At 42.4% G+C, this 25,282-nt stretch overlaps 1 protein-coding gene across 1 annotated transcript in view; it reads right to left on the bottom strand.

Moving 5' to 3' along the window:
• Positions 1-1,352: 1,352 nt before the first annotated feature.
• LOC145390620 (zwei Ig domain protein zig-8-like) overlaps positions 1,353-25,282 on the bottom strand; it is a 404,864-nt gene continuing 380,934 nt past the window's right edge. The window contains exons 3-7 of the mRNA XM_080265416.1: positions 23,382-23,592; positions 19,190-19,332; positions 10,083-10,251; positions 8,169-8,308; positions 1,353-1,421 (exon numbers count right to left, since the gene is read on the bottom strand). Of these exons, the coding sequence (XP_080121542.1) occupies positions 8,169-8,308; positions 10,083-10,251; positions 19,190-19,332; positions 23,382-23,592 (663 nt within the window). The 3' untranslated portion in view covers positions 1,353-1,421. The remainder of the gene's footprint in view (positions 1,422-8,168; positions 8,309-10,082; positions 10,252-19,189; positions 19,333-23,381; positions 23,593-25,282) is intronic.

Here is a 25,282-nt window from a genome sequence, read left to right on the forward strand (position 1 = left end):
TACGGTAGAGGTGTACCAGCATATCACTTTTGTCGATGACCCCATGCTGGCGTTGTAGGACTTGATGATATTGGGGCAGTCGACCTCTTCCTTTTTCTTTGTGACCCTTGAGTACCACAGGCACTTGGAGACAGGATGTGCCCCTAGGTCAGTGGACAGAACAGTAACCACCTTATTGTTTCTCCACCGAAGAGCCAGGATGCTGTCATCAGTGGTCTGATAGTCGTAGGACCCCCGAGGTACAGCTTGTTTCTCAAGCTCCTTGACTGACTTCAGTGGAGGTTTTCCAATCCTGTTCTCCCTAGCCATGCCTGTGTACCTGCAGTCTTTAGTTTAAAGTACTGCACAATATCAAGGCTGGTGAAAAAGTTATCTGCAAATATTGCAGTGTTGGTAAAGTAGGACATGGTGCTGGCAAGGACAGAGACTATCTGGCTTGCTGAGGGGGATGCCGTGGGCCTGGAGTATCGTCCCTGCCTGATAAAGTATCATATCGTGGATGAACCCATCCTCTGATACTCGGCAGAACAGCTTGAAATCAAACTTATCCGGCTTAGTCTTAATGTACTGCCTCAGATTCCCTGCAGTCTTCCCCTTGTAGCCCACAAACACCTCGTTGATGGACTGTTTTGGAGTCTGAGGCTCACTCCGGAAGGCATCGCTGAGGTGGCTGAAGAGAAGTCGACTTTGTAAAAGCAGTCTATAGTGTCAGCAATTTGTGAGTTGTCATTGAAGTGCAGGGTTTGCCGGAGAAGTCGAAAGCGTTTAGAGGACATAAAGTCAGCCACTTGAGGTACTCTGGTGTCCATGGCCTAGTAGTCGTCAAGGGAGGGACACTCCACAGTCCCCATGTAGAGCAGGATGGCTATGAAGCTAAGGATCTCGTTGTCAGTGGTGGAGAAGGAGGTAGCAATATCCTTTTGGGTGGCGTCCAGGTTAGTCTGGTAGGTTATATGCTTGATAAGCTGGGGGCTGAAGAACCTGCTGAAGTACTGATGAGGACTATGGACATACAAAGGTGGCTGGTGCTGATAGGCGGGTAGGGGGGGATTGTTTATGTCCACCTTCTTCCATGTAGTGGGCCTTGTCTGCAGTGTGTTCTTGCTCTTTTTCTTGCCTTTGCCTTTGTCCTTGCCCTTACTTGGTGGTTGCAGTTCCTCCTCTCCCTCCTCCTCAGCCACATCCTCCTTCTCCTCATCATCATCATCCAGCTCCCCAAGTACTGGCCTGGTACACCTCTTCTTCGTGGGGGGCTCATCGCTGGGACCTGGGGTATCTGGGTTGTGGGGCTCAGGCACATAGTCAGGGTCTCTGATGCCATCGTCTTCAAGGCTCTCATCGTCGCTGATGCTGGGGTCTGCTGGCACCACAGTCGGTGTCTTCTGGGAGTGGTTCCTCTGGTAGAACATATCACAGGAAAGCTGGAAAAAGAATGACTTTAGAAACTTATTCATGAACTCAGAAAATGGAATAAGTTCCCCGTGAACAATGAATTCAAGCAAACTCTGGAAATTGAATTTCTAAAAAAATCTGGGCATAGGTTCCCCATGAAAATTGAAAAAAAAAAATGGGCATAGGTTCATCATGAAAACTGAAAAAAAAAAAAAAACTGGGCATAGGCTCTCCATGATAATTGGTACTTTATGTCATAGTACTCATCTCTCGGAAAAACTTCAGTATATGCCTCACAATAACAAAAATATATTTGAAATCACTAAAAAAATTACCAAAATCACATTTATTTCACTGTGCACTTGTGAGAAAATAATAGAAATGGGTCATTTTTGGCTGTGGAACATTCTAGCATCCCTACCCAAGCTGTGGCCATATGGCATGCTGGTTTGGGTCACTATCATCAGTGTTACCAGTATATGTGTTTTTATATTACTTTATCATAAACACAAAATAATACCCCTTACGGGACAAAGTGATTATATGTAGTAATTTAGAAAAAACCGTGTTACGGTAAACGGACAAAAGTGAGTTTTACGCCAGGTACCCCTTTTTTGGATAAGGACTATGGCGTTGCCCCTGGGTAGAGGACTTTGGTTTGGAGCGTGTAGCATTTTATGACCGGATGCCCTTCCTGATGTCTACCAATGACCCTTGGGTGGATTCGATCCTCCGACCCTTCGGTCAGAACGGGTCGGAGGATCGACATATGATCATATATGGTCACACACTTTTTCACGGACAAATTTCACCAAGTTCCGTGTGATCCACGTTAATGACACCTATATCAGGTTATACAACATCTATACAACTGCAAAATATCAGGGTATTATGAACTTACCGACATTACATCAGGGGCTAGGGTCATGGGTGTCAAGACAAAATTGCTGAGGTGTTGCTTCCTTCGTGTCTGGGCTGTAACTAAACTTTGAGGTGCTTCCAACCAATGATGAGCAAGCATCAGTTCTGACATTATAGTCAGACTCACAGCCTGAACATTGCTGATTGGCTGAGGCACAATAGGCACACACCGGGTGGTTTGGGGGCACCATTTTGTACGCCCATTTCAGTGATCAAATATGATCACTTGCCCGGTAGCAGGGGAAGGTAAGGAGTTAAAATACACAATGGCGGACGGAAGCTTGTCCTTGAGAAAAGTAGTTGTAATAATCTACACGTAAAGAAGAAGGCAAACGTTTGATCTACATCAGAGGGGGATGGAAGGGAGGGGGGAGGGGGTGGTGGGGAAGGGGGACGTGGGGAGGAGGAGGGTGGCGAAGGGGAAAGGGGAGGTGGAGGGGTGAGAGTAAAGAGTCGAGTGCGTTTCACAAGACATCTGGTGGGCGTACAAGTAAACTCTGCTCTAGCACGGTGCAGAAGAAAGCTCTAACTATGAACTCACAAAATACGAAGTTGGTAAAAACAAAACATTTCATAAAACGGAAAACGGAAAAATGTAGTGAAAGACGAAACAGGAGATTATGTGTGAATGTGGGAGCGAGAGGAATAATTCTACATACTTAAGCAAAGTAGAAATGAATACTACAAGATATTAAATAGGGTGTCTCATGAAAAGCATGCCAGACATAAGGAGATTATGCCAGGGATAATACTGAGCGTCTAAAGCTCTATCAGTACGAATCCAGTCCTCATCTGTTAGGAAGCAACAATCACGGATGACCTTATGGGCTAAAATCCACCCATATACTCGTAGTCATCAATAACTCTGATTTCGTAATGATTGAGAACTGGACTGATGTTGATATAGAATTTACTCCTCATAATTAAGCCAAGAATAACTTCCTGATGTTTGGCATGCTTTTCACAGGGCATCCTGTGTTGAGTAAGGGCATCTGGACGTAGCCTATATCTAAGCTACTTTATAAACATATTTTGACATCATCATCATCATCATCATCATCACCCGGACCTCCTTTCCCACCCTAGGGCAGGGTGAGGAGTAGCAATGTCCAGACAGCCCAAATTTGCCCAATGCAATGGGCCGCGCTTCCATTCAATCATCATACAAGCCCCCGGAATCCTGGCTCTATCGGATACGTCAAAAACATTCACCACGTTCTGTAGCTTCACATAATCGTATCTGATAGAGTCAATCCAGATGCCGCCATGTTAAAAGGGGGTGCCAAAATCCCTGATCATGCACTTCTCCTCACAACATTCATCCAGCCACCTCGATCTCCTGTCAGTTCCCTAGCCTTACCGACTTCCAAACCTCTCTTCCTCACACATTCATCCACCATATCTCTCCACCTTCTCCTTGGCCTACCTTGCCGCCTCCCTCCTTCAAATTCTCTCAGGTATACCTTTTTCATCACTCTATTGTTATCCATTCTCTCCACATGACCATACCATCTCAGTACACTTTCTTCGATTCTGGTGTCCACCGACTTCCTCACTCCGCATCTTTCATGAATCACATTATTTCGTGTCCTATCCACCCTCTGTACTCCACATACATTCCTCAGCAGTCTCATCTCCACTGCTCTTACTCTTGCCTTTTCATTTTCATGCCACACCATAGTCTCACACCCATATGTTAAAGATGGCACTAACACTCCTTCATGTAAGCCTCGTGCAGCTGCAACACTCAAGCCTCTGTTTCTTATCAAGGCCTTCATTGCATCAGCAACTTTTCTTCCTTGTGTCACTCTACTTTCAACTTCTTTTGCACATTTTCCTCTCTTTTCTGTCACTGTACCCAGGTATTTGAACTCTCTCACCAATTCCAGTCTCTCTCCATTCACTGTTACATCGCACTGGGAGTCACCTTCTCTCTCAATAACCATCACTTTACTCTTTTCCACATTTACTCTCAAGGCACGACGCTTACAGACATCAGCAAAACTCTGCACTAGCCTACCATGTTCCTGTCCAGTACTTGCAAGCAGTACTGCATCATCAGCATACAACAAATTTGAGATATTCCATCCATCACCATTCATTACCAACGCCATCCCTCTCTCCATTACTCGTGTTTTTACTTCTCTCATCAGCCATCCATATATATATTGAACAACCATGGGGATATCACACAACCTTGTCACACGCCCACACCGATTGTGAACCATTCACTTAGATGCCCATTAACCCTTACACATGCTTCACTGCCATCATAAAAACTCTTGACGGCACCTAGCAGCTTACCCTCTACACCGTACATGCGCAAGACTTTCCACCATCCTTCTCTGTCTGCTTTGTCATATGCTTTTTCCAGATCCATGAATGCCATAAACACCTTATGGTCCTTCTCACAAGCCTTCTCTATTATCTGTCTAACTGCAAATATTTGGTCCACACATCCTCTACCACTCCTAAAGCCACCCAGTTCATCACTCACTAGGACTTCTGATATCTGTCTTACTTCCATATACCATCCCAACCACACTCAATAAACTTATGCCACGATAATTCTTGCACTCACTTTGCTCACCTTTATTTTTGTACAGGGGTACAATCACAGCTTTTTTCCACTCTGCAGGCACAGTTTCACTCATCCATGCCTTCTTACATATCTCCAACAAGCACTTCATTCCACTCTTTCCACTACACTTAAGCATCTCTGCATACACCTCATCAACCCCAGCTGCTTTCCCATTTTTCAGCCGCTTCACAGCACTCTTCATCTGTGCGAGTGTCACGTTTCCTGGTACTGCATTCCTTCTCTGCACACCCCCAAAACCAATCATGTTTATAGCCGCTCTGCTCTCTTTATTCCCATTCATCAGGCTTTCAAAATATTCTTTCCATCTGGTCCTTACTGCATCTCCATGGGTTAATAATCTACCACCTGCATCCCTCACACCATCACATTTCTTTCTGCTTTCACTTCTACATTTCCGCACCTCTTTCCAGAATAACTTTCTGTTTTCAGAGTAGTTTGCATTCATTTTCCTTCCTAGACCCTCAATTACCTCCTTCTTTTTCCTCTTCACTAGTTTCTTTATGCTCTTCTTGCTCTCAACATATTCAGTTCTTATTTCAACTGAACCCCTATTCTGTAACCACTTTAGCCACTTTTCCCTTGACATGTATATAAATTTGCTTGGCAACCTCACATGGTACATGTAATTAACTAGACCAGTGTGTATATATTGCTTCAGTTTCATTGTATATATATATAGACCTGTTAATCCTTTTACTACACTGTCCCCTCTTTGTGTTTAATCTTGCTGCACCCAGACGATTTTATTTAGCCTAGCTGAACACTCAGTACGGTGAACGCTGTGTTTAACCTCTCCAAATAGAAAGTTTCCCCTAAGTTAAATAAAATTGTCCAGAGTCAGTAAGAGTACACCAAACAAAAACTATATACAACAAAATGGCTTTCCCGAGCTGAAGGGGTAAAATGGAATGGCAATAGGCACTGTAGCTGTATTCCTGTGGGCTTAGATGGCTCCGTAACATCATCACCTCAGCGACTTATTCGGCATATAACCCCAATAAATAATTCGCTTTCCATTTATGACTTTGTATTAGGTCGTAACTTCGGGTAATATTGACTTTATGCTATCTGTCTATCTATTGCCAGACGTCTTAATCCCGTAAGGGGTGGCCACAAACAAATAGCCTCCATGTCGCCCTGTCCCTCGTCATTTCACTGTCCTCCCTCGAGCTCACACCATCCTCTCGCATATATCTCTTCACTCCATCCCTCCATCTTATCCTTGACTCTCCTCCTCCCTATCCCCCACTCCACTTCACTCACATACACACTCCCCGTTAGCCTCTATCTCTCCATCCTCTCCACACGGCCAGACCACCTCAATGTATTTCTCCTAACGCATTCTATGACATCCATATCCACACCACGACGCGCCTTCACTTAATCATTTGTCAGTCTGTCTCTCCATGTAACTCCACATGCTTCTCTCAGATAACTCATTTCTACTGCTCTCACTCTTGATCTGTGTCCTTCCATCAAGGTCCAAGCTTCACATCCATACGTTAGAGTTAGTATCACAATATTATCATGCAGTGACCTTTTTACTTATTCTCACTTCCCTGTTCCTTATCAATGTTTTCAAAGGACCAGCAACCTTTCTTCCTTGTTGTACCCTTTCAAGCACTTCATCCTCCAAACTTCCATCCTCACTCATCACACTATCCAGGTACTTAAATGCACTCACATTTTCCATTTCCTCATCATCCAACTTCACTGTACATTCAGTGACTTCATTTCACTCGAAGACCATAACTTTACTCTTCCCTACATTCACCTTTATATTTCGTTTCTTACACACTCTCCCAAACTCATTCACCAAGAATTGCAGTTCCCCTTCGTCTTCTCCTAACAAAAAACACCGCCCACTCTTACTACGGCTGCTCCAGCATCCACTGCATTACCTTCTATCTCGTTTATAATCCCATCCATATTCAGACTGAACAACCATAGAGACACGACACATCCCAGTTATAGCCTAACATCCAGATAGAAAAATTAACTTAGCTCACTATCCACACACACTGCAGCCTTAGCACCCTCATACATACTCTTCACGGCATTCAACAACTTCCCATTTACTCCATATATTCTTAATATTTTCCATATTCCTTGTCTATCCACTCTGTCACATGCTTTCTCTAAATCCACGAAGACCACATACAAATTCTTTCCCTTCTACAGAAACTTTTGCACTAAAGACCTAAAACCTTCCTGTTCTTCTCCAACAAATTCCTTTGTTATTTCCCTAACTCTGTCAATAAGTATCCTACCGTATACTCTTCCTATTACACTAAGAAGACAAATGCCCATATGATTACCAGATACTTCTTTTTCCCCTTTTAATTTGTACAGGGGAATTATTATATCTGACTTCCAATCCTCCCGAACTCTACTTTCCTCCCCGGCCAATCTGCACATTTTCCACATCCATTCTACTACTGTCTCTCCCTCGGGCTTCAGCATTTCACAACACACTCCATCAGTTCCTGGAGCTTTCCCCATTTTAACTTTCTTCGCTGCTTCCACAACTTCCATCCTACTGATTTCTTCCACTCTTCTCACATCCCTCCGTCACCCAGCCACTCCCCAGCCACTTACACTCGCATTGCTTTCATTCTCTGTGTTCAGCAGTTCATTAAAGTGTTCTCTCCATCTGCTCACTTTTTCTCCCTTCTCCACTAGTAATCTACCATTTTTATCTTTCACTCCCCAACTAACTTCTTTGGCACCCTGTTTAACTGTCTTTTCCTCGTGCCAGAACATTTTCTTACATTCCCTCCACTTTACACTCAAATTCCTTCGAAATTCCTCATCCACTCTCTTCTTATTCTCTCTTAATAACATTTTCACCTCGCTCTTCCTATCCACATATAACTCTCTCTTTCGTCTCTCAACTTTTTCCACGCCCCTGTTTCTCATCCACTCACTATATGCTTTCTTCTTATGTGCCACAGCCTGTCTCACCTCTTCATTCCACCATGGTGTTCCCTGCACCCCATTTCGTCTTCTCTTCATCCCACACACCGCCTTACATGCTGCAGAGGTTTCTTCTGTGAATATCTTGCACACACCTTCCACGTCCCCCATCTGCTCAAATCCATATTTACCCAATCGCTTCTCCACTTCCCTCTTATATTCTGCCTTTTTTCCATCCTCTTGCAACCTTTCCACCACATCACACAAATAAACCAACTACATAACACTAACAACGATACCAACAAAGCACACTATACCACACCACATTATCACTTACTTAGGTGCCGTGAAGCCTGCCCCGTAGCCAGAGTATCGCTAGGACAATATCAGCATACAGGAGACACACACCACCACCACCACCACCACCAGCACACACCAGCGAGCCTCGGTTGGTCTGCATTGCGGCTGGCAGTTCTCCTTGAGGTGGGGGGAAGGACGGTGCTATTGAAGTATTCTTAGGTACACACCTTAAACACTACAACGATTAATAGCATAAAGACAAGGTAAAGGTTTGGGGTTGGAATATTTTGGCCTAGAAAGAGGTGCTGATCAATTATTATTAGGCAATCAGCTTAAAGACTACGAAATTGCACAGCTAAAAGATATGAAGAAGTTTCTCAACTGAAATATTTTGATAAAGTAAAAAATGTATGTATAAAGGTGTGAGTATTCAAGTAGAGAAGCACTATTCTCAGAAATTAGGTACAAATATTAATGGCCTTTCACCCCTTTAATCCGGTGACGTTTATATTACTTTGCACACCACTAGCCTATCTACAGACAGTTTCATTCAGTCTGGGTCTGGTTTTTCTATTTGGAGATTATAAATATAGCCATAATTAACCCATAACTACTAAAGATTTTTCCTAAGGTGAATAAAATGGTCAGGAGGTGTCAGGAATAAACCAACAGAATATGTCAATTGACTGAAGGGGTTAATTCTCGGGAGGCGACTCACGAAGGTCACTAGGGTAACACTAGACGGTTTTGCTAGCCACAGGGAAATCTCTGGACATAAGTTAAAAAAATAAAGTTTTTGACTTGTATAACTGGGTCACGTAGAAACAAATACATTCAAAAACTTCTCCTCTATATATGGTTATGCATCCAAAAACTTCTGTTTTATTTATCCATCTAGAAAATTCTGTTCTATTTATGTCTCCAGAAACTTCTGTTCTGCTTATGCATCCAAGGCCTTCTGGTCTATTTTTACATAATAAATATTTTAGAGGCACAACATGGGATTAACCAGAAATCTTGAATATTAATGAACTGCTTGGATTAGTTTTCTTAATAATTTTTGCATCACTGAATGATTCTGCATTTTGTTAAGACCGTACAGTTCACTTAACCAAAATGTACCATAATAAGTTTATTTATGCTATGCAATACAGTGTTTACTGACAAATGACAATAAGAATCACTCTGATACTACATAAAGGCAATTCAAAAATTATGGCATTTAAAGAATTCTTGGGGTGATGTTATACACGCGGTAGAAAAATATATTCACACAGAAATGTGGTAATTTGATGTTCTTGGACACAGAACATAAAATTAATCATAACAGTTACTTTGGAATAATTCGGCCGCACAAAAACATAAATAAAAGGAAATTTAAATGTTTGGGTACACTTAGATACGAATTCTTGGAATAAAAGAAGTAAGCATACAAAAATATTTTGCCAGAAAGCTTTAATTTTTGGACTGGACTTACTCGCCAGGGCAGAAAAATGCACCCTACTGTAAACAAGGTATTCGAGTGTATGTATATTTGAACAATGAACTTCGAAAAACGATTTTTTAAAAATATAAAGTTACAATGTTTCCAACCCATTATTTTTCATGTTATGGCTCAATTCCCCCACCTCCCTCCCGACCCCTACTTCCACACTTACAATCACACACGAGTACAATAACAAATGTGGAGTTAAGGTCTGCCGGAGATCATTCCTCCACCTCCCACCCCACCTTTATCCCCTACACTCACCATTAAGCACGTGCATTTTATATATATATATATATATATATATATATATATATATATATATATATATATATATATATATATATATATATATATATATGTGTGTGTGTGTGTGTGTGTGTGTGTGTGTGTGTGTGTGTGGAGTTAGGGCCTGCTGGAGCACATTCGCCCATCTCCCTCCCTGCCTCTACCCCCTACACTCACCATCAAGCACGTGCACCATGACAGATGTGGAGTTAAGGCCTGCCGGTGCACATGTATAATTGCCGGTGTCTGAAACGCGGGCTGAGGTGATGAGCAGATGACTGATGGTGGTGGGGCCCTTCTCCACTATCATGGACACTCCACCGCGGCTGCTGTTGTAGCTGATGTTCTGGAGGACGAGAGGAATGGGAGAGGTGAATATATCAGTCGAAGCAAGCACTAGGAACGAAAAATAATAGCAGGAAAAGGGAAGCATGGAAAGAAGTGAATATATAGTTAATAAGGACAACAGGATAGACAAGAATAGGTTAAAAAGAATAAAGACAGAGGGAACGAGAGGAGGAAAGAGGAAGATCACTGACATCCCCGAAGACTGTTGTTGTAGATGATGTGCTACACGAGAAAAGTAACTGATTAGAAAAGGGGCTACAGTAGAGGAAAAAAAAGACGACTTGAAAGGGGAATGGCAGAAAATGGGAGATTCAAACGCAAAACAGTCGAGAAGTGGAAGGAAAGGGGGCAGATAGATCACACTCATTTCCATTAGGCTAATGCTGCAAACGATTAAGTGGGCAGGGGGAAGGGCTAGAGGAAAGGAAACAGTCACATCGAATGTGCACAGACTATGAGATATGATTGGGAAAATTAATAATACCATAGTTATCCCAAAAATGTTTTCTGCTGCTCTCGTTGTTGCTATGACAATGTTATCTTGTAAAACCTTCGTCTGGAGAAATGCTGGGTCCTCTCTACCCTCAGTGAGCTCTGCAGTGGGATGACAGGAATGACAGACACGAGGAAAAAAGGGCCAGGAAAAAATGGAATCAGAGGGCGATAAAAAAAGACAAAAACACAAACGGAAGAACAGAGGAGAAAATCATAAAACACGGGAGAAAATAAGAGAAACGAAATTATACAGAAATATTTAGAAAGGGTGGAAAGAGAAGAAAAAAAAAAAAAAGACGAAAGGATACACAAGTGAAAGAAAAATTAAAGAAACGACAGGAGCTAACAAGATGCTGACATGAGAAATGAATACAAATGAACGGCAACAGCTTAGGAGAGACTAAAACAGAACATGGAAACACAAAAACCAGAGGAAGACGAGGAAACAGCGAAGCAAATAAAACGAGAGAGAGAGAGAGAGAGAGAGAGAGAGAGAGAGAGAACAGAATTACTCGGAGAGCGCATAACTCCGCCAACGCCAGTGTCATTAAAAAGGATCCGTGGAGATATTGTGTGGAATACATAGGATCCGGATTCCCCCCCCTCCTCAAATTTAATCAACTGTTCCTTGACCCATGTCTCGCACTTCCACAAGATTTTACTGAAAATCAATGAGAAATTTTGGAGATATTGTGTGGTGTACATAGGATACGGATCCGGATCAGCCCCCAAATATCAGTCAATTCTTTCTTGGCCCATGGCCCACCATTCTACAAAATTTCATACAAATTCACTGAGAACTTTTGGAGATATTGTGCGGGATGCTTCGGATCCGGATCCACCCCAATTTTTAATCAGTTCTTTCATGGTCCATGGCCCTCCCTTCCACCTAATTTAATTGAAATTGATGGAGAACTTTTGGAAATTTCGTGTGGACAAACAGATAAACATAGGTGAATGCATAACCTCCTCCAACATCGCTGGTGGAAGTAACGAAAAATGAAATGAAACAGAAAGAAAAGTAATGATAGAAAAATAATTAAGAATGTAACTAAAGGAATATGAACAACAGAGACGAAAAATGGACTATGTGCACGTATTGCAACAACCGGCATTTACACGCCTGGCCTTGGCCTGGCACACGTGCAAATCTTCTAAATACATAAATGTTGATTCACGGGTCCTAAAGGCAACTGATTCATAGGGCCGAGGGACAACCCCTTCAGTCACTTGAAAATAGACACGGCATCACTCAGTGTTTCACATATGAGCAGAGAAAAAAACAAAACGAGAGACTAAGAAAAAATCGTGGGTCAGCCCCAATCAATACAGCAGCCTCAGTAATCAACACCTCGCAAAGAATAGTATACATCAGCGTGAGCTACACCTCCCGACAGTCTCGTGGGATGCATAATAAGCATATAAGAACCGAATGGAAATTGAGGCGGAAGAGAAAAAAAAATGAGATCAGAGAGGAGGCGACAAGAACAATAACAGGCAACTCAGAAATAAAAACGAATAATATGAAGGTAATGAGAAAACCTGAGAAAGAATAAGAGATTGAAAAGAATAGGAGGAAAAAGAGAGAGAGAGAGAGAGAGAGAGACTATACTGCAGGTGCTGTGATCCATAACCTCTTAACGCATGTGCCCCATAATCAACGGGTTGTTACGAGTTCCCAGCAGCGTCAACCACACCTCCGTCAGTGCAGGGGAGCGGGAGAGAGGCAGGGAAGCAGGACCAGCACTCAGCATGAGGGGGAAGAAGAGAAAGGAAGGAGAAAAAGATTTGGTGAAAAAAAAAAAGAAAAAAGACACGAGAACGAAAAGGAATAAAACTGAGGAGCAAGAGATGAACAAATAAAAGAAGAGACGAGGACTACACAAGGAAGAAATAATGGAAATTCAGACGAGTCAAAGAAAAAAATACAAAAATATGAAAACAAAACTAGGTTAAAAACAGAATTTTAATAATCTCCAATAAATTGAGAACTGTAAGACAGAAAGAAAAATCAGACAAAAGGAAAGCAGACGATGTCACACACACACACACACACACACACAGTACTCCAGTCAAAACACTAGTCTCATCACAGGCGAGAAATAATGTTCCCTCAGCTGGATAAATAATCGTTTCCAATAGCTCAAAAAAGGGCTTTATCACATGAGCACTTGGAAAAGGGTTATCCAAAGGCGTTTTAGCTTTCCCCTAAACAGTATTGTCCAGAATTAGCCTAAATATAAAACCAAATTGCGTAGACAAATGCCGAAGATTTAATCTCTCTCTCTCTCAGCTGTCGGGAGAGGAGTAGGGAACGAAAAATAGTGAATTCTCTTATCTGCGGGAGCGTGTCACGGGAAGAAATGGTGGTGGCAGCGGAAGAAGAGGAAGAATTTGGGGATTGAGAAAGCAAGGAAAATGAGAAATAATAAGAAAAATAAGAAACGGGGCAGAAAAACAGATATTCACATATTCAGGCTCCTATGACACTCTGCTGAACAAAATCGTCTGATATAAATGCAGATAATGTCCCTAAAATTACATGCTCTGTTGGACATAAAGGGGGTTGGTGATAACCAGTACCCTCTTTAGACACAAAATGATCCCCAGGTATTCATGGGGAGTGATGAGAAGGGAAGGTGGTTAACTGAATGAACGGTAAGGCAATGATTGATAATGTGTATGTGGATGACAGAATGAGAAGGTGCGTAATGGATGCAAGAGCATACAGAGGTTGGGGGAGTGGACTTTCTGACCACCACTTGGTGGTGGTGAAAGTCAAGGTTCAAATGAAATGGAGGAAGAGGAGAAGGGAAGGACAGGAGGAAGTAGTCCATACAAGGAGGGTAAAAAGGTTACAAAAAGGATGGAAAAAAGACAGAATATAAGAGAGAAGTGGAGGAGCGATTAGGTAAATATGATTTGGAGTAGATGGGGGACGTGGAAGGTGAATGCAAGATATTCACAGAAGAAATCTGTGCAGCATGTGAGGTGTGTGGGGTGAAGAGAAGACGATAGGGTGCGCAAGGAACAGCATGGTGGAATGAAGAGGTGAGAGAGGCTGTGGCGCAAAAGAAGAAAGCATATAGTGAGTGGATGAGAAACAGGGGCGTGGAGGAAGCTGAGAAACAGAAGAGAGACTTATATATAGGGAGGAAGAGAGAGGTGAAAAGTTTAGTGAGAATGTATGAAGAGAATGGATGAGGAATTTAGAGGGAATCAGTGTAAAGTGGAGGGAATGTAAGAAAATATTCTGGAAAGAGATAAAGAGGTTTAGACAGGGTGATAAAGAAGTAAGTCGGGGAGTGAAAGATAAAAATGGTATCTTGCTAGTGGAGAAGGGAGAAAAAGTCAGCAGATGGAGAGAACACTTTAAGGAACTGTTGAACATAGAGAATGCAAGTAATGCTAATATAAGGCTGGGAATGGCTGGGAGTGGGGGGGAGGTAAGAAGAGAGGAAAGACTCACTAGAATGGATGTATTGGAAGCAATGAGGAAAGTCAAAACGGGGAAAGCCCCAGGAACTGATGGAGTGTGTGGTGAAATGCTGAAGCATGGGGGAGAGATAATAGTAGAATGGATATGGAAGATGTGCAGATTGGCCTGGGAGGAAGGTAGAGTCCCAGAGGACTGGAATTCAGGTATAATTATTCCCCTGTACAAAGGAAATGGGGAAAAAGAAGTGTGTGGTAATCATAGAGGCAGTTGTCTTCTTAGTGTACTTGGAATCGTATATGGTAGGGTGCTTATTGACCGAGTGCGGGAAATAACAGAGGAATTCGTTGGAAAAGAACAGAGAGGTTTTAGGAAGGAATTTGGAAAAAAGCATATGACAGGATGGATAGACTAGGAATGTGGAAAGTATTAAGGATATGGAGTAAATGGGAAGTTGCAGAATCCCGTGAAGAGTATGTATGACGGTACTAAGGCTGCAGTGAGTATGGAAAGCGAACAGAGTGAAATTTTCTGTCTGAATGTTGGATTGAAGCAGGGATGTGTCATATCTCCATGGTTGTTCAGTCTGTATATGGATGGCGTTAAAACAGATACAAGGTAGGGCAGTGGATGTTGGAGCGACCCTAATGAGAGAGGGGAGTGTTTGGAAACTTCCTGTACTGTTGTTTCCAGATGATACTGTAGTGTTATGTGAAGACGAAGGGGAACTGCAAGGCTTGGTGAATGAGTCTGCGAGTATATGTAAGAAAGGGAATCTAAAGGTGAATGTAGGAAAGAGCATAGTTATGGTCTTTGAGAGAAATGAAGTCACTGAATGTACAGTGAGGCTGGTTGAGGAGGAAATGGAAAATATAAATGCATCTAACGGCCGTATGCTTAAACACATATGGAGAGGCCCTACATTGGTCCCTACTTTACACACTAAGGAAAGCACAAGCAAGCCCTCAATTTTTACACGGTGTGTTAAGAGAACATTAAGGGAAAGGGGGTGGTTGGTAGCCCTGCGTGACCAGTTGGTACGTCGGAAGTGCTCTCGTGGGAGTCGCTGTGCCTATTCTTGTCCAGACGATGTCAATCAGCACCAAAATAAAATAATTTTCCATCATTCTTTTACATATCAGCACTTATTTGTACTTATACTTTATATACTATTATAGTAATAAACTTTTCAATCAATACTTATGTTGTAAATATGATAGCGCTGGAGATAGGTCAGGTTAGGTTAGGTTAGGATAAATTTGGTTAGGTTACCTTAAAACTGGTTATGTTAGCTTAAAACAAGTTAGGATAAATAAGGCAGGGTTGAATTACGAAAATTTATAATAGGTTTGGGTAAATGAGCACTGGTAAGGGCAATTTCGCTGAAAAATAGCGTTCTAAGATGGCGTTTGTCGGTCTTCGCGCACAGGTTAGGATAAGTTTGGTTGGGTTAGCATAAAATTGGTTAGGTTAGTCTCAAATAGGTTAGGTAACGTTAGGAGAAATAAAGTTGGGTTGTTACGAAAGTTTAGGTTAGGTTTGTTTAATTAGGCCTGCAAGGGTAATTTCGATCGTATATGGCGCTCTAAGATGGCGTCCATCGGTCTTCATGCACAGCAAGATAGTGGCTGTCCATGAACAAACACCGCTTTTAGCACTTTTTACCATATCTAAAAGAAATGAAAAACACTGTAACTTGAAAACACAATTCGAGAGTACATGAAGAATTCCATGAAGGGCTAAAGCAAGGAAAAAATGCAAAATAAGGTGGTCCTATGTCTCCTTAACGATTACCAAGAAGTATGAATAGAATGCTGCTGATATATAACAAATAATGGTATAAGAAAATGAAAAACAGTTTGCAGTGCCTGAGATTAAAACGCAATGATGATCCAATGCTGGCAAGACGCTTCATAGTTTGGCCTATGAGCGAAGAACAGTACCTTTCTCGTTACATATATTAACGTATATTATTACCTTTAGCATTGATTGAACGTTCTATATTCAGTTAAATCACATGAGTAACGTATAAAAGTGGTTTACACATGTCAATTTTAGGATCTCGCCTACTGTTAACTACTCTTAAAAAAATAAAAATGACAGTGCGTGTCTCCGCCAGGTCAGAGACGGGTCCGAGTTTGACCTACTACTCGGTAAGGTACAGCCCGCGTGTTTTAATAACCAACGGTTCAGTTCCCGTGTATGTTTGCATTGCACTTTTACCAAGTTAAAATATTTTTTACATAAATTATTTACATTATTCTATGTCTTCTGGAGGTACAGAGTTACTTTGTTACGAATAATTAAATGTAGGGTTTGCGAAAGCCAAGCATTCCTCCCCTTAAAAAAATGTTGGAACAACCCTACATATTGAGGGAAGTCTTTCCCTACTTAAACTTTTAGCATACCGTTTTGATATAGGGCCCTTAGGAAAGGCCCTACATTAGCTTTAAGCATACGGCCGTAAGTACTTGGGTAGTGCGATGTGTAAAGATGGAAGTTTAGAGGGTAAAGTGCTTGAAAGGGTACGACAGGGAAGTAAGCACGGAAGTAAAAAGTCACTGCATGACAGTACTGTGATGCCAGGTCTAACTTATGGAAGTGAAACTTCGACCTTGTTGGAAGGACACAAGTCAAGAGTGACAGCAGTGGAAATGAGTTATTTGAAAGGAGTATGTGGAGTTACATGGTGAGACAGACTGACAAATAAGGAATTGAAAAAGCTTTGTAATATGGATGTGAATGTGATGAAAACCGTTAGGAGAAATACATTGAGGTGGTCTGGCCTCGTGGAGAGGATGGATAGCGAAAGACTAACGAGGAGAGTGTATGCGAGTGAGGTGAAGGGGGGGGGAAAGGGAGGGGGAGCCCAAGGATGAGATGGAGGGATGGAGTGGAGATGTATATGAGAGAGGGGGGTGTGAGCTGGGAGCAAGACAGTAATGTGGCATTGGACAGGGCGACATAGAGGAGATATGTTTTTGGCCACCCCTAACGGGATCGAGGTGTCTGGCAATAAACAGATAGAAACTAACGCAGGTAATGAAGGTCGTTGTGACGGCTGCTAATGACAATATCCGTGGTAAAATATCGCCACCTGCAAATGCCACAAACAGAAAATAATAACCAGATTTTGAAAAGGTAATAATACCATCAGGTATATTAACATGGGTTTAATCACACTGTGTTATGGAGCCGGTCTGGGTCAATGGTGTATCACGAAACATTTGAGTAAAAAAAAAAAGTGATAATATACCTCACTTCTTCTCATTATCTGCGTCTACCAGCTCTTACCTAGATTTGATCCCAGCAGATACTTAAGAGGAGGTAATAGTTACTAAGTAGTATGTCTTTTGATATGCTTTCACATGTTCGCAATCTGTGGAGATTCTCTTGGTCATGTGCTGAGACAGGTAGTGGTTCAATAAGGGAGTGGTAGTCAACAGGTTTGAGATGTGGCTTACTCTCCAAAAGTACACGAGTTCATTCCGAGACTGTGTGAAAGAACAGGTTGAATATTTGATTTTCCTTACAGTTGTACTCTATCTTCCACAAGACCCACTGACAAGACACAAAAAGACCTAAGCTAATACCATCACACCAGTCCAGAGTGAGACAGCCCTACCATGTTCTCGATATGCACGGTGGGTATTACGTCAAACTGGTGACTTAAGGTGTGCAGTACTCGCAGGCGTATGTAAGAGAATAGCTGGGGCTTAGGAAACGGATTATAAAGTTGCACCCGAAGTTGGACAGTTAAAAGAAAAAAAAAAATATACAAACACATCCTTCCAACACATCTCCACATGAGCTTATCATCCTATAGTCCAAAAGCCCTGCACTCCTACGCCGGAGCTTGAAGCATCTGGTGGGGATGGGCCACTCCTCTAGTGCGAGATACAGAAAAAAGAAAAAAAAAAACAGTTTCTTGGCTCTAATGCCTGGTTTCCTTTCAAGACCCTTAAAACACTGCTTGAACGTGCATAGCTGAGCAGTCCGCCATAGTCAGGCGTGGACAAGCAAGTTAATGCAGTACATACGTACATACAGTGTACATATATACATTCTTGCATGCATACATTACACACTCATGTATCTGTTCATTTACGTTGTTTACAACTTCAGGCTGAAGAACTCTTTCGAAGTTGAGTAAATTAACTGAATAGGACTAGCTGAACTAACTAGAGCCAGACTCCTTCATCCCGGAAGGGTTGGCCACAAACGAGTTGCTTCCATGTCTTCATGTTCTTCGCCGTCAGTCTGCTGTACATGTGCTGTAATTTCCAGGTATAATAGATGAGCTTTGGTCGTAAAAATGTGCTTCTGGAATAATGAAACCTAAATCTGAGAACCTTAATTTATTTCCTTAAGAACAATTCGTTCAGTACTGATGTAGCTAGCAACGATAATATGGCAGTTAATGTTATGTGTAAGAAACCTGAAATACATAAGACTAAACAGGTAACTGACTGATACGTCACGGCTTTGCTGAGTCTGCGTGAGGATGGACTGGAGTCGGCAAGTAAGAGTTGGCATTATTCTACCCTCTCACACTCTCTGTTATAACTGAACCTGTGGTAATACTCCATGACTTACCTTATACTACCATCTTTTCCCTTGCCTTGTCTTGCTTTACCCTGCTTTCCTCCTCATTTACCTACCCTGCCCTTCCACTGTCCTATAATGCGTTACCCTGTCCTTTCTTTCTGCCTGCCTTCTGCCATATCCTGGTGTTCCCCGTAGTGACCTAATATGTCTTCTACTCTACCAATCCCTTCTGTGGCCTACCTTGCACTGACCCTGCCATACCTTCCCCTAAGTGACCACACTCTGTCATGGACTATCGAGCCCTGTCCTGTCTTATCGTAACCTATCGTACCCTTCCCTACCCTACCCTACCGTTCCATGCTCTGTCATGCCACGCCCTGTCTCTTTGTCAAAACATACCGCTCCTTACCCTACCCCACGCTATCCATCCCCACCCTAACCTCCTGTGGTAACCTACCCTTGAGCCGTGATGTTTATTCTTGTGGAACCATCGGACGTACGCTGGCGGCTCCGGCAGGTCGTGTAGGATGCAGGTAAGGTTGATCATGCTGCCCTTCTGCACAAACAGATCAGGGGCGCCAAGGATCTCACCTCGGGGCTCTCCGGGAAAGAGAGAAAGTTCAGCTGAGGTCAACAGATGTCAAAAGTTACACACACACACACACACACACACACACACACACACACACACACACACACACACACACACAATATATATATATATATATATATATAGTGCCCCTCCCCGGAAAACAACTAACTAAAAAAACAAACAAGAAGCCTCGGACAAGGACTGACCAAACGATGACGACCCAGGACCGGACAAAGGACTTGGTAATGAGTACGAGTACATGGAATGTAAGAGGAGCGAATGATGAGGTGAAAGAGAGAGAGATTGTCCAGGTGCTTGAGGGTGCGAAAGTGGATGTATGTGGAATAACTGAAACAAAATGGAGAGGAGAAAGTGTGAGAGAATGGGAGTATGGATGGGGTATATGTGCAGGAGTAGGTGAGAATGAGAGGGCAAAGGAAGGAGTATGTATAGTTGTGAGTAAAAGATGGAAGAGGAGCATAAGACAGTATGGATCAGTTGGGTCAAGGATTGTGTGGGTAAAGTTGAAAGTTGGAATACAAATGTGGGCGATTGTGTGTGTGTATGCACCAACGCAAGATCGTGCTAGAAGAGTGAGAGAAGAGTTCTGGACAAATGTGGAAGTGTGCATGGAAAAGTTTGGAAGGAATGAGAGAGTGTTTTTGATTGGTGATATGAATGGTAAAGTTGGGAATGTGAAGGTGGATGGAATAGTTGGTGAGTGGGGTGTGCCTGCTGAAATAGATGAGAATGGGAGTGCATTAGTGGACATTTGTGCTGGGAGGGGGTTGGTGATAGCCAATACCCTCTTCAGGCATAAAATGATCCACAGGTATACATGGCGAGTGATGAGAAGGGTGGGTGGTGAACTGAATGAAAGGAAGGCAATGATTGATTATGTGTGTGTGGATGAAAGGATGCGAAGCTGTGTAAAGGATGCAAGAGTGTATAGAGGTTGGGGGAGTGGACTTTCTGACCACTACTTGGTGGTGGCCAGAATTAGAATGCAAGTAAGATGGAGGAATAGAAGGGAAAGACGAGAGGAAGGAGTAGTTGCAAGGAGAGTGGAAAGGTTACAAGAGGATGAGAAAAAGGCAGAGTATAAGAGAGAAGTGGAGGAACGATTGGGCAAATATGAATTGGAGCAGATGGGAGACGTGGAAGGTGTGTGTAAGATATTTACAGAAGAAATATGTGCAGCATGTGATGTGGTGTGTGGAAGGATGAGAAGACGGAGGGGGGTGCAAGGAACAGCGTGGTGGACTGAAAAGGTGAAACAAGCTTTGGCACAAAAGAAGAAAGCATACAATGAATGGATGAGAAATAGGGGCGTGGAAGAAGTTGAGAGGCAGAAGAGAGAGTTATATGTGGAAAAGAAGAGAGAAGTGAAAAGATTAGTAAGAGAGAGTAAGAAGAGAGTGGATGAGGAATTTGGAAGGAATATGAGTGTAAAGTGGAGGGATTGTAAGAAAATGTTCTGGAGAGAAGTGAAAAGAGTAAGACAGGGTGGAAGTGAAGTTAGCAGGGGAGTGAAAGATAAAAATGGTAGATTACTAGTGGAGAAGGGAGAAAAAGTGAGCAGATGGAGAGAACACTTTAAGGAATTGTTGAACGTAGAGGATGGAAGTAATGCGAGTACAAGTGGCTGGGGAATGGCTGGGAGAAGGAGGGAGGTGAGAAGACAGGAAGAAATCAGTAGGATAGAAGTTGTGGAAGCAATGAAGAAAGTTAAATCGGGGAAAGCCCCAGGAATTGATGGAGTGTGTGGTGAAATGCTGAAGCATGGGGGAGAGATAGTAGTAGAATGGATGTGGAAGATGTACAGATTGGCCTGGGAGGAAGGTAGAGTCCCGGAGGATTGGAAGTCAGGTATAATTATTCCATTGTACAAAGGAAAAGGAGAAAAGAAGTATGTGGTAATCATAGGGGCATTTGTCTTCTTAGTATAATAGGAAAAGTGTATGGTAGGATACTTATTGACAGAGTTAGAGAAAGAACAGAGAAATTAGTTGGAGAAGAACAGGGAGGCTTTAGGAAGGGAAGAGGTTGTGTAGATCAGATATTCATTCTTAGGTCTTTAGTGGAAAAGTTTCTAGAGAAGGGAAAGAAGTTGTATGCGGCTTTCATGGATTTGGAGAAAGCATATGACAGGGTGGATAGACAAGGATTGTGGAAAGTGTTAAGAATATATGGAGTAGATGGGAAGTTGTTGAATGCTGTGAAGAGTATGTACGATGGTGCGAAGGCTGCAGTACGTGTGGATGGTGAACTAAGTGAATTTTTCTCTTTGAAAGTTGGTTTGAAACAGGGGTGTGTCATGTCTCCATGGTTGTTCAATCTGTACATGGATGGGGTAATAAAAGAGGTACAAGGTAGGGTAGTGGATGTTGGAGTGGCCCTGGTGAGAGAGGATAGTGTTTGGAAACTCCCTGTACTGTTGTTTGCAGATGATACTATGTTGTTGAGTGAAGACGAAGGGGAGCTGCAAGGCTTGATGGATGAGTTTGAGATAGTGTGTAAGAAACGGAATCTAAAGGTGAATGTAGGGAAGAGTAAAGTGATGGTCTTTGCGAGAGGTGAAGTTAGTGAATGTACAGCGAGGTTGGATGGTGAGGAATTGGAAAATGTGAGTACGTTTAAGTACTTGGGTAGTGTGATGAGTAATGATGGAGGTTTGGAGGGTGAAGTGCTTGAAAGGGTACAGCAGGAAAGAAAGGTTGCTGGTTCTTTGAAAGCAGTGATAAGAAACAGGGAAGTGAGCATGGAAGTGAAAAAGTTACTACATGACAGTATTGTGATACCAACTCTAACGTACGGAAGTGAAACTTGGACGTTGTTGGAAGGACACAAGTCAAGAGTGAGAGCAGTGGAAATGAGTTATTTAAGAGGAGCCTGTGGAGTCACGTGGAGAGACAGGCTGACGAATGAGGATATAAAGGAGCGTTGTGGTGTGGATGTGGATGTGATAGGAAGCGTTATGAGGAACACACTGAGGTGGTTTGGCCATGTGGAGAGGATGGAGGGTGAAAGACTGACGAAGAGAGTGTATGTGAGTGAGGTGGAGGGGGGAAGAGGGAGGGGGAGGCCGAGGATGAGATGGCGGGATGGGGTGGAGAGGTATATGAGAGAGGGGTGTGTGAGTTGGGAGCAGGGCAGTGAAATGGCGGGGGACAGGGCGACTTGGAGGCGATTTGTTTGTGGCCACCCCAAACGGGATTGAGGCGTCTGGCAAAATATATATATATATATATATATATATATATATATATATATATATATATACTCACAAGCACTTCTCACCCTACATACAGTCTCTGCCCGGAAGCCTAAGCCACTAGGTAGAGATATATTGGCTGTATCGTCCCTGCTTCGGGAGGGATAGGCCGGTCCTGCAGTGGACCTCAACGGCTGATGATGATGGTGATGATGACTCTCTCTCTCTCTCTCTCTCTATTTATATATATATATATATATATATATATATATATATATATATATATATATATATATTGAGTATTGATGATGATGATATACCGGTACGGTATATCTATCAATCAATCAATCAATCTATCTGTCTCTCTATATATGAATATTGATGACGATGTACGGTATATCTGTCTACAGTATATTCTATCTTTTTATCTATCAATATCCACCAGCTACAAGTTTGTGGCTATAGTGTGGAGTGTAATAATGGGCATAGGTCTCCAAATCTCCTCCCATCCTGAATGCTCTCTTGTTTCTGTACTTTTTTATTACTTATCTGTGCACTTTGCCATTCCTACTTCTTAATCATTTTAGGAGAAAGTTTCTGTTTTCTTGAATGAAATTAAAATAAACTCTTTGGAAAATAAACTAAAATCTTTTACCACGTTATTGGATTCGTGACATCACAACCTGTCATGGCCTCACTCCAGCTGCCCACGACCTGCTACCTCTCTCATACCGGATCATAACACCAGCAGGATTTTTTTTCTCTTACTGTGCTGCAGCGAAAAGTGGTGATGGCTTTATTTGGATCTCTCTCTCTCTCTCTCTCTCTCTCTGCGACACTCACCCAACACCATGAGGTACGTGGGGAATGCCATGATAGGTTTGGTGCTGATCTGACACTCGTAGGTCCCCTGATCCCTGGGCTGGGCAGACTTGATCCGAAGCGTCCACTGGTTGGTTCCGTTGAGGTGGATCGCCTCGTAGCGCAGATCCGTCGTGTACGTATACCGACCCACCGTCAGGATCCGTAGGTCACGCCCTCGGATCCACGACACCTGTAGAAGGGAGACATTATTAGTGTTATGTATGGTAATGTTTCCAATAATCTGGATGCTGACCTAGACGACTGGATGATGGACAAGCAGTTGGAACTGTTTCCTGGTTATAGACACATGTAGGTTAATACCGCACGTTTTTTTAAGCAATCCCAAGACCCATGACACCTTTGGAGATTAGTGGTGTTGATATGTGATGGAAGGAAACGGTTGTTTTCCTGCAAAATAAATCAGTCAGAAGATTTCTCCTGGGAACTTGTATTTGTTCTTGAAATAAGAAACGTAATGCTCATATTACCTTTTCTTCCTGCAAAGAGCCATACAGTATTTTGTCTTTGGTAACTAGGATGATGCAGACAGTGCCGTTCATATACTCGTATAAGGCATGTAATTTCAGTTCTTGTGTGTTGTTAGGATGGTTCAGTCTGCTGGTGTGAGCAATGCTGAAATTTCGACTGCTCCGTGAAATCACTGATCAACTATGCGTACAATGGACGTAATAACTACTATCAATTGTGTAAAAGGCTTTGAGACGTAGAAAATAATGCTGGACAGACAAAGTTGACGCCAACTGAGCACCACCCCACATCACAGGAGAACTGGGATGCGCTATACTGTATATGGACCACTCTCTATACTTATTACTTCTGTACTCCACTTGTCTTGTTCTTCCATAAACGCAAAACTCAGTTATGACAGGATTGTGAAAAGTTATGACTTTACGTCCTGGGGTTATGAGGAAAGAGTTCTGTGGTGGTTCCGAGAAGAAAAAAGATTCAAGTGTCGCAAGGGCTTGAGTGTGAGCAAGTGAGAGTTCATGGTAAAAGGCTGCAGCCACGACAATGTTATATACTGTGGTGTTGCTGCTTCTGCTGCTGTTGTTGTTGCTGATGTTTCATCTCAACACTTTCCCTCTAGATAATTTTGTGTTGTCTTTATTTCTAGCTCCTGTTTCAGCCACCCCATCTTTTTAGGTAGACATAAGGGTGATGATAATGATGATGATGATGAGGAGGAGGAGGATGATAATGACGGTTTTATAGATCTACTTTCTTCTTGTAAATTGTCTTCTTCGAAGGAGAATTTCCTTGCCGTGGCAATGGAACACGTGCTTCCCTGTAATTAGTGGAGCTATATTAGTCAAGAGTAACCATACTAAACAGGATTGTTATTATAGTACAGGCAAAAGGTGTTCACCTTCCAGCAATTTCCTGAATCAGAAAGGCGAAGTACCTGCCCAAACCAGCCTCTAAACCACTATGACCAGGTCTTCGAAGTAATGGCCTCCAGTATCCAGCATCTATGGAGAATCTGGCAAAGGCCATGGCCACACTTTTTCCAGACCAAAGGATGCTAAGAATACATCGGTATTTAGATTTAAACCTTGATATTTACAACGCCCACATTCTTGTTACTTGGCTGCTCATCTTGAAGAAGTGTGAGATGTTAAATGAGATACTGCAGACCTTAACGAAGTTAGACGACCTGGTGATTCATTTTCATTCCTACCTCATCTCGACTGGTAGATGACAATGATGATTTTTTCATTACTTCTGAATTCTAATGTGGAAATAAATGTTAGGATGAAGATGGTGGTTGTGATGACGATTTAAACTTTTTCATAGACGGCTGACTTTTCTTTTTATTCCTTGGTATATACAAACGATGTCATAATGCTTAAGATAAATTT

The sequence above is a fragment of the Coenobita brevimanus genome, chromosome 15 (genome assembly GCF_032717465.1).
Source record: "Coenobita brevimanus isolate Jiangsu-jjx chromosome 15, ASM3271746v2, whole genome shotgun sequence".
Lineage (NCBI taxonomy): Eukaryota > Metazoa > Arthropoda > Malacostraca > Decapoda > Coenobitidae > Coenobita > Coenobita brevimanus.